At 40.5% G+C, this 18,022-nt stretch overlaps 1 protein-coding gene across 5 annotated transcripts in view; it reads right to left on the reverse strand.

Annotated features, from left to right (window-relative positions):
* The window catches only part of erbin (erbb2 interacting protein), a 57,981-nt gene that overhangs the window by 16,694 nt on the left and 23,265 nt on the right, over positions 1-18,022 (reverse strand). For all 5 annotated transcript variants that reach the window (XM_074618481.1, XM_074618484.1, XM_074618483.1 and 2 more), the window contains exons 3-11: positions 11,370-11,564; positions 10,960-11,077; positions 8,597-8,675; positions 7,868-7,957; positions 6,133-6,189; positions 2,852-2,915; positions 2,443-2,517; positions 1,552-1,696; positions 335-407 (exon numbers count right to left, since the gene is read on the reverse strand). In XM_074618481.1, the coding sequence (XP_074474582.1) occupies positions 335-407; positions 1,552-1,696; positions 2,443-2,517; positions 2,852-2,915; positions 6,133-6,189; positions 7,868-7,957; positions 8,597-8,675; positions 10,960-11,077; positions 11,370-11,555 (887 nt within the window). In that variant the 5' untranslated portion in view covers positions 11,556-11,564. The remainder of the gene's footprint in view (positions 1-334; positions 408-1,551; positions 1,697-2,442; positions 2,518-2,851; positions 2,916-6,132; positions 6,190-7,867; positions 7,958-8,596; positions 8,676-10,959; positions 11,078-11,369; positions 11,565-18,022) is intronic.

Here is an 18,022-nt window from a genome sequence, read left to right on the forward strand (position 1 = left end):
CTATGGCTGATTTAATCTGTAGTGCATTGGAGGGTCATCCGGCGCTAGATTACAATCGACCCCTCCGCTATAAAGCAAACCTCCGTAAATCAATGACTCAGAACCATGACATCCAATTGTTGTCATTCATACTTCATAATCACGGCCCCTAATCAAGTTACTCAATACAATCAGCATTAGACCAAAACAAATAAAGCATCACATTATGTTTAATTGGAATATCTGATTTATCCAGACAGACGTTCAGGGAGACGGCAGATGAAAACGGCACGATAATCCACCGATCTGAGGCTTTTTATTCTGCTTAAATTAAAGCTATAGCTGTTAAACTCACCCTCCGACTGAGTCTGGCAGGTACATCAGCTGGTTCTCATCCACTTTCAGTGCAGTCAGTTTCTTCAGTGAGCCTATTGTTAGAGGAAAAAAGAGAATTAGAGATGATGCATACAACAGCTCAGGGCAGTTATTGATTAGAACTTGCTGTTGCACCACAAAGAGGAGGATCCATTACAGCAGCTAATTGGATTAATTCATACTGTCATCAATACTATAATCAGTTTAGTAGTAATCAACTCTGACTGTACGGCGATGTGCATCTGGACTCCTGATTTAATCAGCATGGTAATCACACATGAACATTACCTTTTCCCCCAAGGGAAAGAAGGAAGCTATATCTAAGTTATAGAAAGGGGTAGGACGTTATAAGTAGGGCTGCAACGATTAACCGATAAGTTGTCAACTATTAAATTAATCGCCAACTATTTTGATAAATCAATTTGAGTAATTTTCTAAAGAGAAAAAAAGTCTAAATTCTCTGATTCCAGCTTCTTAAATGTGAATAATTTCTGGTTTCTTTACTCCTTTATGACGGTAAACCAAATATCTTTGAGTTGTGGACCAAACAACTAATCGATTAATCGAGAAAATAACAGATTAATTGACAATTAAAATGATCGTTACTTGCAGCCCTACTTGTTAAGTGTTTACTTCTGCCTACTCCTTTTCAAACATATATTTATTTATTTAGAATTCGCTGTATAACTGTTCTTTGTAATGGTTATTCTTTTGTTGTTTTCTTGTAATTTGTAATCCAATCTAATGTGAATTCATCATGAAATCAAAAAGAAATTAATTCAAATTTTATTTACAAATAGAAAAAAAGAGACTCCACAGTACCTGATAAGGGAAACTGTGTTATGCAATATAACTGTTTGTTTTATAACCATACTTGTGGCATAATTTAGATTATTTGTTGGTTAAAACTTAACATCTTCTGCACTGTGGACACCTGTGACTAAACTGTAACTGGAGAAACAGCAATCCTCTTCTGTTATGATGTCTTGCAGAGCTATTTTTGAAAGTTGGTACACTTTTTTTAGAATTATGAAAATGTATTTTAGCTAAGCAGCAAAACTTAAGACACCTACAAAACAACACAGGAATGAATCCAGGAATGAGAAGTGCATTGGCAATAGCTAAAAGAGAGTTGAGGTGTTTCATAATGCACTTCAAATTAGATGTGTGTATGTGTGTGCGCGCTGTAATCTTTACCGATGGAGCCTGGCAGCTGTGTGAGGGCATTGTTGGAGAGCAGAAGGTCCTGCAGACTCTCACAGCCGCAGATTTGCTCGTCTACCATCTCCAGGTTGTTCTTGGACACATCCAGGTATACCAGCTGTTTTAGCATCCCCAGCATCTGGATAAATAAGAGGAGACTCACAATAAACACACAGAATGTGCACTGACATCTCATTATCCAAGGATTAGGCAGTTGTGTTAGTTGAACACAGAAGCAGTGGATTAAAACAATCCACAAACATCCTCAGCCATGACATAAATTAACTTATGTAGCAGCCGGATGTTATCTCAAGCGTGGTTGAGTTATTACATTTTTTAAAATAGAAAACACTCATGTTGTATAAAAACAAACAGTTGCTATATTCAGTTTTGTTTTATATTCCTGGCAGACGTCACTGCTTATAAAAAAAGGCCAGACTGTGATTACAGCTGATGCTGGCAGAAGAAATAATGCTTCAATTATGACCCAGTTACAAACAAGCTGGTCATCTGGATGAAAAATGATTGTTATGTAACACATTCTGACTATGAAAACATCATTATAAATGAATTATGTTCAAGGAAAAGAATGACTTCCCAGCTGCAGATTTTTGTAATTACAATAGGGACATCTGCAAACCCAAAGGTCTGCATTGTTTCCTGTAAAACTCTCTAATTGTGTTCACCCAGCAAGAGTGTCTCTTCTAAACTGCGGCTCCTTCTCTTTCGCTGAGCTCAAAGTCTGATGCAAACTGACTGCAGTTCATTTTGATGAAGATTTAAGTCGACACATACATTGAAAATCAAGGGGGGAATAATCTCAAGGTGATGTTTTGGGGCACAGCAGCCTCTGAAAGTGCGTATAGGATTGACTGTATATTATACCCCAGGTAGAAACGTCAGTCTGTTCCCGTCTATCCACAGCTCCTTGATTCCAGTCAGCTGCTCCAGCACCTCAGGCTGCAGATGTAAAGAGGAGAAAGGAGGTTAAGTGATATGGATGTGTGTGAGTTTTTAAGGGTGTGTATGTGTGTGTGCCTGCTGGGCAGGGACAGGATGAAGAGCTTAACTCACAAACTAAAAATAAATCACAATGCTAGTTATTCATTCCACTGTGATTATTATGTATTAATGAATGTTATCTTGCAGTGAAAACAAAAGCAAAAAACCAGAGCTACAACTTCAAAAATGTAGGAGAAGGAAAGGGATTAAGGAAGGAGGAGGCGAGGTCACCACCAGAAAGGTAAAAAATAAAAAGTCCTGGGCATCGACAGGCTGGCTGACAGATACTCACCACTTCAGTGAACTCATTACTCCCCAGGTCCAACCTCTCCAGCTGTGTGAGCTTCTGCATGCTTCTGTAGACACACAGCACAGACAGACAGGGAGTGAGATCTTGAAATCAACGGGGAAAATCAGCCAGGATTATAAGCAAAGTGGGTCACGTGCTTCAAAAAGAAAAAAAAAGGGAAACCAAAAAGTCAATTTTCATGTTATGTTTCGGATAGCATACATGCTCCGAGTTTACTCTTTTCACTAAATAATTTGATGGGAAAATAAATACCTTTTACAGCTCAGGCGTGACAGAAATATGCTTTAAATAATGGAAAATGTGACGTGAGCTAGCCCTAAGCCTCGCTCCAGAGTTCTCTCTCCACATTCAGGTCACAGTCTCACATTCTCTGCTACACTGTAAACAAGCAGATAAAAACCAGGACTATTCAACTGCTTACACTCTTTACTATATTTAGCTGATTACCAGTGGTAGAAAATTGGTGAAATGTTCTTATAAAGAGGCTTATTTCACATTCTGAGCAGCAATAGTGACGAAGTATCACTCGTCCATTCCTCAACATCTACTGACAAGATGCCTTTGAGGGCATTTCATTTAAATTTAATTTAACCCTCAACTAGTGCAGTGCCCGTTAAGACGTGCCTTTTCTTTTTCTTTCTTTTCGCCTTTATATGATAGTGATAGTGACATCCATGAAAGGGAGAGAGAGAGAGAGAGAGAGAGAGAGAGAGAGGGGATGACATGCAGCAATGGGCCGCAGGCCGGATTCGAACCCGGGCCGCTGCACTACCAGGTGAGCTACCCCAAGACGTGCCTTTTTGGAACGGGTTGATTGCTCGATATTGCTGCTTGCAGCTTTCTTGACAACCAAACAACTTCACCCAGCAAGTGTGACGTTGATTGGATGAACGGTTGTCGAGAACATGATTAATAAATACGTCCCGTAGATCTCTGCTCAGTTCTTGAATGTACTTTAGCGAGCGACTCGGAGCGAGCTATACCCAGCATGCCGTTCGGCGGTGTAACAGTTACTAACACTTGACAGTGTGTACAGTACATAACGCATTACTAATAAATAGGTCCCGTAGATCACAAGAGCTCGCACTTGAATACCGGTGTTGACAACAACTGTGATATTTAAAAATTAAATATTGATATTATGTTAATGATTACACATTTGATAATATTGTGGAAATAATCCAGCACCTCTTAAATCAATTTATATATACAGTTATGGTTATAGACTCTCTCTCCACCTCCCTACGCTCGCATTTTGAGTGTAATTAATTTGCCAAAAAAAAGAGACAAGGTACAGATGAGTTATGAACAGATATTGCAATAATATTGTTATCGTGAATTCTTTTTTTCCTATAAACTATTTATTTTTTAAGACCTAATTGTATAGCTCATGAGATTTGCTGCTATGTTGCATCTTTATTCTGTGCAAACTCTGCTTTATTCTGTATGCTGACTGATATTCTGGCAGTCTCCCACCAATACGTGTTTTTCTTTTTTGTTGTTGTTTTAGTTGTTTCTCACTCTTTACCCTGGAGGGGCAGTCTGTTTTGCCGTCGTCTGCAAGCTTTGCACTTGTTCTTGACATGTAGCCCCTATCTTTTTTTCTGTTATTTTGTATAAGGGTACTGGGTGTTTCATGTATTGTGTGTTTATTGTAAAAAAGTAAAAAAATAAAATAATAAAAAGCGTTATTGAGATATGAAATGACCTATCAGCCCAGCCCCTGGTTGAAGGCAATTCCTCTGATCTGTTCATAAAACACACTGAGGTTAAGAGTTTAAAATTGTATAATTCTGGCATGATAAAGAATTGTGAGACACAAATCAACTTGTCAACAAGATCAGGACTACAAAGAGTTGTTTCATATTTAAATTTCCTGAGCGTGAATCACAAGTTCAACAAAATAATTCCACATTATATAAAACGAAAGCAAGACACCATGGCTGGAGATGAAATGGAGATGTACTGAGTTGTGTTTGGGAACAGATAAGATGATCCGTTTCACAGCAGGGATTAACTGCGTTTCCTTCAAACATCAGTGAGATTCAGCAGCACAGGAATGGAGAGCGGAGGCCCACCAACACGACTGTGGAGTCTGTTTCTGTTTTTAGGGGCTCCTCATAAAATGTAAGACGTACGGCACAAATTATAAATATGATTTAACCTGTTTGGTGATTGTTTTTAGTACTTGGTGCACTATGAAAACATTAATCATGTTGATGTACTTGAGCATTAGCCAGCTTTGTCACATTCTTACATCAAAAGTTGGCATGAACACCAGAGCCCCCCCATGTGAGCTGAACGGGGTAAGAATGAGCTGTGCTGCCTCATTTAGAGAGTGAGTTAAAAAAAACACAATATGGCTTATGACCCTAAGTTGTGAGGAACTCAGCATCCTTCTTTAAAATACAGAGAAACATTTGGTTTATGCATGTGCTTGGTGTGCACTGGGAGAAAAGAGGCTGCACTTTCTATGTAGAAGGCATGAAAAGACTTCTGCGGCGCCTCTTTTGTGCACGCACACATTTGTTTACATCTCTGAAATGCTTGCGCGTCGCTCTGGCAACGTTCCCGATCATTAGTCCTTTTCTTTGTCAGGGCTCCAGCCTTTAACAGGTCTGGCCTCTGTCACATAAACACAGCGAGAAGAGAGGATCCGCTCCGAGCTGCAGCTCTGCACTTTATGCGCCGACTGGCCCGTCAGTTAGTCAGTGAAAAATAAGAAAAAGGAAAGTGAGTGCGATAACAAAAGGAAACGCAGCCAGAGGGAGGAAGGGATATAAAAAAAAAAAGGCAAATAGGGGAATACAGTTTTGCTGAGAAAATGGGAAGGACATAAAATGGGATGATGCGTCAAGTGAAGCATGAGAGAAGACAGAAAGAACTTCCCCCCACAATCACCTGGAGCTTTCTCCAATATTCGCGGGACGTTTAGTCCCCCGGCGGCACTGTCTGTAACCTTCTCAAATGGTGAAATAACCCTCACCACTGTCTCAGTAGAGGATTATAAAACCTGCCACAGCAAGCAGCCAAGCAAAGGGGGCTCTTATGTAACACCGTGGAATTTAATGCTACCGTTAGAGGTATGGGGAGTGAATCTATGGAGGAGGCAGGATGGAGGACACAGCAGAGACACTGCAGGGGTTGTGAGAGGAAGGAGACAGTGAGGATGTAAGGGGGAAAACATTCTTGACACGCTTCTTTATTTTGTAAATAAAAGGAACACTCTGTATGTTTGATGTTGAAGTAGAAAAACCACTTACTTTGGCAACATCTTTAACTGGTTCTCCCTCAGCTCCAAGATCTGTAGTTTAGTCAACCTGCAACCAAATAAAAAGCCAAATGTCATAATTGTTATTTACTACAGCAACACTTATATTTAAATTACACGCTCTAAAATCTGATCTTCATACTGTAGTAACCTGTATTTACCTTAAATACTTGAGTTTGCAAATATTTTTGTCTATAGTAACTCTGATTGTTAGGCTGCATTCACACCAGATCCGGCGGTGCAGTGAAAACGCTACTACCCCCCATGTATTCAGAGTGAATGAATGGGGGTAGTAGCGTTTCGGCTGCGGTGGTGCTGAAAAAAACGCAGCGGCCTGCGGCGGAAAAGTAGAAACAGAATCAACTTTTGAATAAACACAACCCGACGTCACGCTGTGGTGGCCAATCATGTCACCGGCGATCCAGAGCTTTACAACTTAGTCACGAGGGAACAAAAGACGTTAATCGTTGTGCAGTTAATGTGGCATTAAAATTACTCTCCAACGCCGCCGCACAACCCTGCGGTGAATCGCCGCAATGCCTGATCTGGTGTGAACGCAGCCTTAGTTTGCACCCTGTTATTGTCTTACTTTGTTTTAAAAAAAATATTCTACTGTACTTCCCAATAAAGACCCCCACATCACATTCACATATTTGAACCACGACAGTAGTCAGAATTTCCTTTGCAGGCTTATCTGCTATTAACCAGCTATAATAAGAGATAAGATCAGATATTCCTTTATTAGTCCCACAGTGGGGAAATTTGCAATTTGCAGCTACATGACAAGGTGTTTTGTGGTAAATTAATTTGCCATAAAAGAATCAAATGTAATATTCCCTTATACTTAAGTAGAACTAAACTAGAGTAACCATACAGAAAGCAAAAGTAGAAGATGAAATAGTGGGCAACGCACACCACGTGTTTTGTGTAATCAGAAAGCTCAGCACTGAGTGTTGTGTAAACTACAAACAGTAAGAGCATGACTGATCCTGCTGGTTTAATGAAACAACCTGTTTGGCCTTTAAGAAAAAAGATATGAATATGTCATCTGGAAACTACGCTAGCTAAGTTAAGTACACCAAAACAATAATTTGTCATACAACCGAGAAAGATGTCTTTGTTTTCAATCACAGGTGTTATTTTAGGTGTTAAACTAGATTTTTTTTGTCAACTTTGGAGCTGCGGAGATAAGTTGTGAAGACAACTTTGACACATTTTAAGTTGATATGGCAAATTTGTTTGCAAACAGTTGCAACATTTACATGTCCAGCAGCTACTGAGCAACATTATCATTCATCTGGAGTTGTGTTTCTGCTCCAGTATTCCCTCTTTTAGCTCAGTTTTTGGTTTCTACCAACTCTCTTTAGCTGCTAAATGCTCCACTATGTTCACCACCTAGTCACTAATTATGTCTGTCTGCTGTTTGGTGCTGAGCAGACAGTGTACGGAAGGTTTTTACAGCTCTTTCGCTGACATCAGCTACCTGCTGCGGCCGAAAATGACGCCATGAGAGCCGTGAGAGTGAACCAAAACAGTAAAGTTGCGTGACGGACAGCGAAACAATTCTCAGTAGATTCATCACTACTACTACCCCCTTTCTTATTGTCTCATTGTTCACACATTGCCATTTGATACATGAAACATAGACTGATGACTTTGGTATTAAGTGTGAGTGTTACAGTACTTGAAACAATTTCACCCTGATCCAATCTGGAGAACAAACTGACCTGCCAAAGCTGGCTGGTAAGAACTCCAGGAAGGCATCATTCAGGTAGAGCTGTGTCAGACTTAGGAGCTGGGTGAAACCATCTGGGAGCCTGGCAACACATACGGGACAACAGGAATCACATCACTCACACAAAGCTGCTGCAATGCCAGAAACCTATACACACTCAACATTAAAAGGGCGGGTCCGTCTGTGTTCTTTACTGATGTTTTCAAATGGAAACGCCCACTCAGCCGTGAGCAAGAAGCAGTGACGTAGGTTACCAAAGAGTAAGCGAATCAATAAGGTGAACGCTAGCACTAAATGAGTCATTGTTAGCTGTTCTAAGTTTGGAAATGCTGATTTCTTATGAAGTGGGGTTGTATGTATACTCCCACATTCTGCAAGGTAAAATTACTGCTTTTGCAGTACATCTGTGGCCGTGCCGGTACTCCGCTCTGCTTCTCCAAACTGGTAGCGTAAGGATGACTATACCTATACCTTATATGTAGCAGCGTCATCATGCAGAAACCTACGTCTGGTGATGTGGGAAAAAGCTTTAGAAGAGCTTGGGAAATTAGTATTTTGACTCTAAAACATACGTACTTCAACCAAAATGTGAATGTTTGGATTTGAAAACATAAGGAACACCAATGGGAAGCTACAGAATGATATAAAAAGCTAATTGACCTGCACTTTAAACCAAAATCAAGTTAATTTAGGCTATTATACAAGGTTGGGCGGTACTCACTTGGATATGGGATTCACACTGGCTTCTACAATAGCTAGGACTTTGCAGTTCTTGATGTTTTCTGGAAACTCCTGGATACCTAGAGAGAAACAGCAAAACAATACCATTAGAGGTTTTAAGGTATGACAGCTAAACACCATCATATCAACATGTGCATGTTGTATCTCAACCATTTTATTACTGCTGACATAAAACAAATGACTCCTGTCAAAACCAGAAAGATGAGGGATAACGCTGTGTTTAGTAGGAGAAGCTCTGTGAATGTTAAACACAGGTGGATAGTGAGTTCTCTGTGGATTGTGAGTACAAGCAGGAAGGCTCTCTGCCTGAATTGCGGGCGCTCAAGATACATTAAGAGTGGCTCTCTGCACCTTTCCTCTCTAAACAACCACAGAGACGAGCGCTCGAGGTGACATAATGAAAGAGCAGGAAAGGAAGAAGAAGAAGAAAAAAACAAAGACCACTGAGTGATAGTCTGCAAGTTCTCATGAAACATCCACAATGTGCGAACTGCAAGAAAGACGGACGTGACCAAATCTAAAGGTTTATTTTCACCCACTTTGTTTAGTGTCCACAACACTTAGCACAGAGTGCTTTGTGAAGAAGGATAAGCTACTTTTAATGTCAGCAGGGCATATGCAGCTCTGTTTCATGAAAACACCACCACATCCTTCAACATTTGTTTAATCTAAGCTGCCAACGCACTCATTCATTTATATTAGAACTACCTTTTTAACCTTTCTCTATCCATGAAAGGGTTTTGCTGAGCATGCATGCTCCTCTTCTGTTCTGCTTTGCTTCAAGGTTATATAGTGATGATCAGCCATCTTATGCAGTAACCTGCAGTGTTACCACTTTCTTTTAGATGACAGGGCTTAACATCATTTTTGGAAAGCACTAAGATAATGTAAGACAGCGATGTTAAAGGGATAGTTGGGGTCTTTTGAAGTGGGTTTGTATGAGGTACTTATCTATAATCAGTGTATTATCTACAGTAGATGACGGTCGGCCCCCAGTTTGGAGAAGCAGACAGGAGTTACCGCACAGAAGCAAAGCAATGCACTGCTGTGGACGGGGAGAACACAGGAGGTGCTGGTTTACTGCTGCCTCGATCGGTTAGTTTGTTTGTGTTATTGTGTGACTTTGGTTAATTCGGATTCATCAAAGTCACACAATAGCACAATCAAACTAATCCATCGAGGCAGCAGTAGACCAGCAACCCTCGTGTTCTGCTAGATGGATACAACGCCTTCAGTTCCCTGTCGGAAAGGGCTGTCTGATGGCAAGGTAAAGCAGTGGAAATATTAGAAATATAGCTTGATTTTTTTAGGTGGATATCAATATACGTTTTGCTGTCGGCCCCGTCCACAGCAGTACATTGCTTTGCTTCCGTGCGGTAACTCCTGTCTGCTTCTCCAAACTGGGGACGTGCCGATCATCATTTACTGTAGGTAACACACTGACTATGAATAAGTACCTCTTACAACCCCACTTCAAAACACCCGAACTACCCCTTTACTGTTAAAATACTGACAACATGTTGAAGGAATATGCAACAGGATGTTATGAAAATACTGACATTTTTAAAGCAGCACAGTCACCTGATTGATTCTATGTGCATCTGGGCATTAGAACAGAGAGCTGTCGAGCCTTCAGACTCTTTATTCTGCAGCTGTTTCTTGTTCTAAATTTCAAACTCGAACAACATTGACAGCGGAAAGTTTTCATCAAACAGGCAAAAGTGAAAGGATTTCTAGTACAAAGCCCTCCCTCCTATTCAACAGTGCGAATGTTTATCTTCAAAGAAGTACATGTCGCACTTTGACAAATGTTGTCACTTCCCACTCTACGAAACCACTGACAAGACACTTTGAGTTGAGCACGTTGTACAGATATTCTCAGTCTGTGTGAGAAGCAGCTGCTTCATCTACCTTTTGTTTTGTCCCTGCTACTACTCTGTTTTATGAAGATAGCATCTGCAGGTCTGAGCTTGTCCACTTTCCTTATCAATCGCGTAAGGGGATTTTGAGTCACGCAGTTGCGTGACGTAACATGTGGTTAATGAAACATGCTGTGACATTTTACCTCAGAATATCTTTGAAGCAATCTAAACATGGAATCAATTATGCAACCTTTTCCTGGCAAATTTTTTTTTTAATTCATTCACCGATTGATGTCAGTTGCAGTCATGACAACCCATGACAACTAGGACAGTTAAGACATTTGAACTTCACAGGTCACTGTGGTCAAGTTTTCAGGTTTCAGCAACGTGATCTGATGCCACAGTCTTACATGACTCATTGAACCTGCCAGTCAAATACACTCCTAAACTAAAAGACATACAGTGTGGTGATTTTGCTTACTGTTTTTGCTGACATCAAGCTCCCTGAGATTGATGAGGTTTGAGATCCCTGCCGGCAACACTGTTAGGTCATTATCTGGCATGCTCAGTCGGTAGAGTAACTGGCAGTTAAACAGTTGCTGGTGGAGAAAGAGAAGAGATAACAGTTTTTTATCAAAATGCGCATAATTGACCAAGAACGCACAGTATACGAGATGCTTAAATGTCCTTATTGTCTTAAAAGTTCAACTGCGTCATTCAAAAGCTCTTCTGTCTAAATGAATATGAATGATGTGAAATGTGTCCACAATGAAAGCTTTTCATAAGAGATAAACTATTTATGCATGCAGCAAGACAATATTTAGTGAGTAATACATTCATGGTGTACATAGAGAAATATAGAGTTTCTATACATCCGTGTGTGTGCCTTACTTTAGGCAGCTCCTCGATCTGGTTGGCATCGAGGTAGAGTTCCTGCAGGGTCTTCTCAAAGCTAAAGATCTCCTTAGGAACAGTCTCCAGGCTGCAGTGGGAGTAGTCCAGCGATGTTACCGCCTCCTCCTCACCCCGCAAGCAGCGGCATGGCACCAGACGAACAAACAAGCTCCGCTTGGACATCCTCAGGCACTAGAGAGGGAAAACGGAGAGATATGTAAAGGGAGTAGAGGATTAGGAGGAGTGGTAGGTACAGTATGTCTTGGGCTACTTTACCACTTAAGCTTTAAGTGTCCCGATTTTTTTTTTTATCCCTCCTATGTAACACGTATATAATGTTTTTAGTTAACACACACACACACACACACACACACACACACACACACACACACACACACACACACACACACACACACACACACAGATCTTGATATCTGAACCATGTGACTGCAGACTTCATAGTCAGAACAGAGCTCATATGTTGTTTTGTGTTCTTCTTCCACAGTACAGATCACTGTCAGCAGCCGGTGTCCAAAAACACACAAAGAAAAATGACTCAAGAAATGATGAGCTCACCCCCACCACCTCCTGTCAATCAAAACTACATGGGGTTGTAATTTTCACTGAGAACCACTGCAAGGACCATGAACTATAGTCCAATTTATTGTTGCACTACTTATTTCCTCATTGCACTTTGCAAACTTTGCTATTGCTTGTTGTTTATAGTATTTTTGTTGCCGCCGTATGTACAGTATGTTTCTTGCTGCACCGGAATTGGAAAATATTCACATTTAAGAAGCTGAATTTTACTTTTTTTCTTTAAAAATTACTCAAACCGATTAATCTATTATCAAAATAGTTGGTGATTAATTTAATACTTGACAACTAATCGATCAAACTAATAATCGTTGCAGCTCTAATTGAACTTAATTGAATTGACGAGCAGGCCATAACAGATCGTGGCAACAGAGTCAACAAGAGGAGGCAAACAACTCTATTTTGTTTGATAACTTATCACAAATTAGAGAGCAAAAGGGCATTTTCAGGATGGAGAGTTTAAGTGACACATGGCACGTGTCACGTAGTGTAACGATCAGACAAATTTACTTGAAAGGGGATCTGATCAAACAGCCACAACGATGTAGTGAACACATCCTCAAAAACCTCCCGTCCTTCTATAAATAGGAAACTTCAGTATTTGTCAACCTGGGTTTTAGTCTCATATTTTGTATTATGATTATTAGTCACAATAACATTTTACATAGAAGCTCCCTACAACATTATCTAGTTTGTTTCACAGCTACAGGGATTTCCAGGGGACTACTTTCTGTGTTTAAGCGGGTCATTTCTAATAAATTTAAGTTTCCTGGAAAGCTGTAGGAGGCTTGTGCTCCTTCCCCAGATCAACTTGCTGTAGTCCGCGTCTCCCAAATCTCCACAATGGAGGAGGTGAGTAAACCGTCATAATGGACACAAATATGTGAATAACACCCAGGTTGAAAAATACTGGAGTTTCCCTTTAACATTACTGTTCGATTAAAAGGTTCAACTGTTTCATTTTCGGGGAAACTGCACTTAAAAATAAATATCCACTTCAGAATCATGTCTATAGGAGAGCACAGTGTGAGCCAACGCTTTCCAACTACATCAGTAGATAGTATAAGAGGTACTTGAGTAGAAGGACCTTTCAATAACAGCAGTGGGCTGCATCATGCACGCTCAATCCTATTATCTTCTCCTAAGAATTGTGCTGCCAATGTGGTCTCAAATTTGCATATAGATAGCAGCTGATCATGGACAAAGAGTCACCATTCGGTGAATGAGTGCTTGGCGACACAATTGATTAGAAAATAAAAATAACAGATATGAATTGTACTTCCTTTTCTAAAGGTTTCACTAAAATAAATAAAATCACAGAGAAGCCTGACGTGTTGTACATTTTTTTTGTTTCTCATTTCTGTTTTTCTTTCCCATAAAAGTTCCATAGGTAGGCCAAACGAGAAGCTGTTCATTATTGTGGGTATGCTGTATCCTCATTTGGGTTGAAGCCGAGGATGAAAAAATGCAAGAAGAAGTAAGCCATGACTCAGTCATCATTTGTTTTGTAAATCCTTGTCCTTGACTAGTTTCATCCAAAACTCTCTCTACTGCAAAATAAAGACGTTTTATAAAAGCCAGAAAATCTTTTCAGCTTTCAATCTGGTTGAGAGTTTAAAGAGGGGAGGGGAGAGGAGTTGTAAACGTATCCTTTAACTTGCTACAGCGATGTATATATAATTTTTATAGCTCGAGGTCAACACAGACGGAGTACAGTATACACTATGGAATGTGTTCTGGTCAACAGAGGCTTTGTTCCTTTGGAGCATGTGGAGAATGTGACTTTTCCTCCCCCTCGTCTTAATCTGAGCGCCGCCGCAGCACATAATCTCTGAGTCCTTCACACACTGTGTATCCTGACTGTCTAACGGAGCTGTAAAAATTGTGATAGCCTTGACCTACACTGCTGGTGCAGACTATGTGTGGGTGTGACCACGTTTGTGTTAGAGGTTGCTACAAGGAACTGGAATTTACTCTGAAATTTGGTTAACTGACTATTGTCTTTGTTATCAGATGTGCACATTTATTTGCATGTGTGTGCAGAGGTGAGTAGTTGTGATTATTTTTGGAGCTACTCAAAATATGACCCAATAGCCTACTATTGCATTAGTCATGATATTAAAGAGATATTCTCGATTTCATAATAATGAAGCAAGGTTTCCAAAAGGAACATTCAAATCTGTCCAAAGTTGACTCAAAGGAGGACCAGTCAGCCAGCCCTCCATCACCAACTCATTAAAAATGGGTGCATGCGTGCACACACACACCCACACTCACATGAGGTATGCACAACCAAGAGGCTGTCAGCCTCCCACACACTTTTTTGGTATAGCAGCAGGCAGCTCATGTATAAATACTCTGAGTAATCTGGTCTATCACCAGAGGGGATGACAGAGGGCTTGGCTCCATCATTCACCCCGAGTAACAAGCAGGGAGCATATGGATGACGCATGCTATTCAGAGTGGGAGGAGAAGGGAGTGTGATGTGGGTTAACAGAGAAAGACGGTAGGTGTGGGTTATTGGGAGTTATGCAAGAAAAAGCTATCAAGAAGGAAGAGCAGATAAGGTGTCATGAGAAAAGTTGTGGGTAGAGGGATGTATATGGTTTGAAAGATTAACAAGAGCAAATTGAGGAAGAGGAGACTAGATGTGGTGAACATGTTTGAGCTGGTAGAAGAATTTAATCTCAAACTTGAAGGATGGGTTCAAAACGATTTCATCTAATGCTGTTAAATGACCAGAAAATCTGAATCTACAGCCACGCTGGCGCCTCTGCGAGGAGTACAGGGTTGCTTTGAGCTAAATGCTAACGCCAGCATGCTCACATTGACAATGATAACACGCTACTGTTTTGAAGTTATGTCAAAGAATGTATATTGCCAAGAAGTGAAAGTCAATTATTCGTTCCATTGCAACATCAGCGGCCAGCAAAAAAAGCTACGCTTCTGCCATTTTGGACTGAAAGCGACTACCAGACGCCAGTAAAACGTTCGCATAAAAAGTACCGTACAAAAGTAAAACAAAATTATTTCTATTCTATTGTCATGTTCTACTGAAATGGCCTGTGTTGAACAATAAAATATTAATATAATACGCGTTTTCAGTCAAAAAAACAAACGTAGTTTTATCTCTTTGCTTCTCTTTGGTTATGTTTACCATCTTAGTTCAGCATGTAATATTTGAAATTAGCACTAAACACAAAGGACAATTTAGACTGATGGAAATGTTACTAGTTTTGTAGATACTTGGTCTAGAGCTGCAACGATTACCCAATTAATCGAGAAGTTGTCAAATATTAAATTAATCACCAACTGTTTTGATGATTAATTGGTGAGTCATTTTTAAAAAAAATTCCAGCTTCTTAAATGTGAATATTTTCTGCTTTCTTTACTCCTTCTTGTTAAAGATTTATATCTACAGTAGAAACAAATGGGCTTGAGGTTGAGAGCCACAGACGGGACAGGTAAGTCAGATGGTTTTGGTCTTTTGGGAGCTTCGTTGACAATAACAAAAATACAGAATATCGCTCGCAGCCTTATTCTTAAAAAAAAAAAACTATGTTGCACAATGTCATGCCAAGTAATATAACTGGTAAACAACAGGAGACCTTGAATGACACCCTGTGACTTAGGTACTTTGCCAATTCAGAACTACAGTCCTCCAAAATAAACAAGCTTTACAGGAGGAAGTTCAGCTGCTCCAATTAGGCCAGAGATTTGTCATACAACAGATAAATGCAGAAACATTATTTTCTAAACCATGCATAACAGCTGTTAACATTTGCATAATGAACAACACTTTCTTCACAGCTGCACAACTGCAGTATGTCTTCCGTAAACTGCTGGTAGAGTGAAGCACAGCACCAGTGTTGAACATCTACTTCCTACTTAATGACAGTATCGGTTACAGTTTCTCTACCCTTTTCTTTTGTGCCATGAAAGTGATGTTTTTACTTTATCTTCCTTGCAGGGAAACTTCCTTGTAGAGTAAAGAGAAAGTGAAATGGGCTGGATAACTGTGGCACTGCTCGGCTGGCTGAAGCCCCCCGAGAGTAATCTGGAAGGCAGCGCACTAATGAGACCCGCACAGCCTTCAGCATAGATAGGCTTATCCACTGACCTACATGTTATTGGAATGATGACTGCCTACATTCACCCAGCTTTAGTCCATCAAGAGCATTTGACTTTTGATCTAAAAAGTTCAAGACATGCAATAGAGATTTCCAGACATGTTAAGCTCTTGGTTGAGATTTTCTTTCTCAGCCTACTTATTCAAGCAGCACATTTAAATCAGTGCGCTCTATAGTAACAGCTTGGCCTGATAGCCGTGAAATTGTTAAAAGCCTAAACAACACTAGCTGTATTTATTCAGAAATTTCAAAATGTGTGGGCATGTGTGAATGGTGGACATGTGACTCGGCCTCCTGGCAATGATCCCTGTGGCGTCCTCTGTGCAACAGTGAATGAAATAGTCCAGAGGGCAGGCCAGTCACAGATTCCCACTTTATTCTCCCAGTCAGAGCCAGGAAACCACTTCCCTGTCACAACCTCTCTCCCTGTAACTTAAGTGCCTCCTGGGTCAACGCTGTTGCTATAGAGACTATGGTCAAGGGTAGGATCAGCTCTCCGACCCCCAAAGTCATGCACAAAACAGACAGCTGAGCTGCACAGAGGGCTTTACAAAAGGTGGTCCTGTGGTCAAACTGAGAGATTGGTTATTGAAAGTAAGCTCCGAAAGCAACAGATGGCGATTGAGATGTCTGTGGGCGCTTTCACAAGACTGTTTTAATCGAACTCTGATGCCGTTCGTCTGGGCAGTTGTAAATGCAGTAATTGTACTCTGGTGAGGACCAAAACAACTGGTCCGAGACCGCTTGCAAGTGGTGTTCTCGGACCCAAAAAAAGGCTGTCTGCGCGGGAATTTGTTAAGATGGACACAGGTAAACGACAGGTTAACCTGAGTGGGAGAGAACAGATCAGGACTTCTGCAGAGGTCCGATGTTTGCTTGACATCTGGGCCAAAGTGGATACACAGAATATGCTAAATAAAGTCCACAAAAATAATGTTTATAAAGTCATTCAATATAAACTGGAGTAGAAGGGATTTGTGCACAAAGCAGATCTGTGGCAAGTCAAAGTGTTAAAAAAAAAATGACGGCAATATATCAAAGTTTGCGATTCCCAGCATAGCGGGTATTGTTGAAACCCTGTTGTGTATGTGTGGAGGGTCTGTTTGTGTGCACATATGTTCGTGTGTAATGAGTTAAGCGGAAGCGAAAGTGCAGCATTTGACGGTAGCAAGCTTGTGTTATTTATAGCGTTGTCTGGTTGATATGGCAGAATGTGATTAGTACGGGCTAGCTCTTGCGTTATGAAAGGAGCTTTTGATCCAGATTGCAGTGGACTGTTACAGGATTGCTGTGCCACAGCTGAAATTTTATATCACAGATTACGGCAACAAAAACAATGCAGGAAAGAAAAAACAACAACAACATCAGCCCACAGAGCCTGTGGGATACACTTGAATTGCCTCCGTCTGTGAAGGAAGAGGAAAGAAAAAGTCACTTCCTCAATGCAGGGCGGAGTGCCAGCGGGCTATATGCTTGTTCTCTCGCCCTTCCTATAATGCAGCTTTAACTCTTCTCAAATGGGATCATGTCCTTTACCCATGGAGATCCCTCTGTATTATTCATTGTATTATTCACCACAAAAACAACTGCAGAAAGAAAAAGTTTGATTCCTCTGTGCATTCAAGCAGGATTCACACAATAATCATATTCTGGGTTAATACATAATGAATGTCAAGTTACGCAATCTTTAAGCGGCATATTTTACAACAACTCGAGTACATTTCACCATGAGTGCACACCAGAATAAGATAGCACACTGCTGTGGAATGCAACTTCAGGTTTGCACACAAAACTCTGTATCTTTATAGGATCTCCATTTACAGTAATGTTAGAGTGCTCTGAGATTTGTTGTAATTCTCCAACGTACACTTAGTGCATGCCGACACATAACAGTGCAGAATGAATAAGCACGTTGGAGACATA

This window comes from Sebastes fasciatus, chromosome 19, assembly GCF_043250625.1.
Source record: "Sebastes fasciatus isolate fSebFas1 chromosome 19, fSebFas1.pri, whole genome shotgun sequence".
Taxonomy (NCBI): Eukaryota; Metazoa; Chordata; class Actinopteri; order Perciformes; family Sebastidae; genus Sebastes; species Sebastes fasciatus.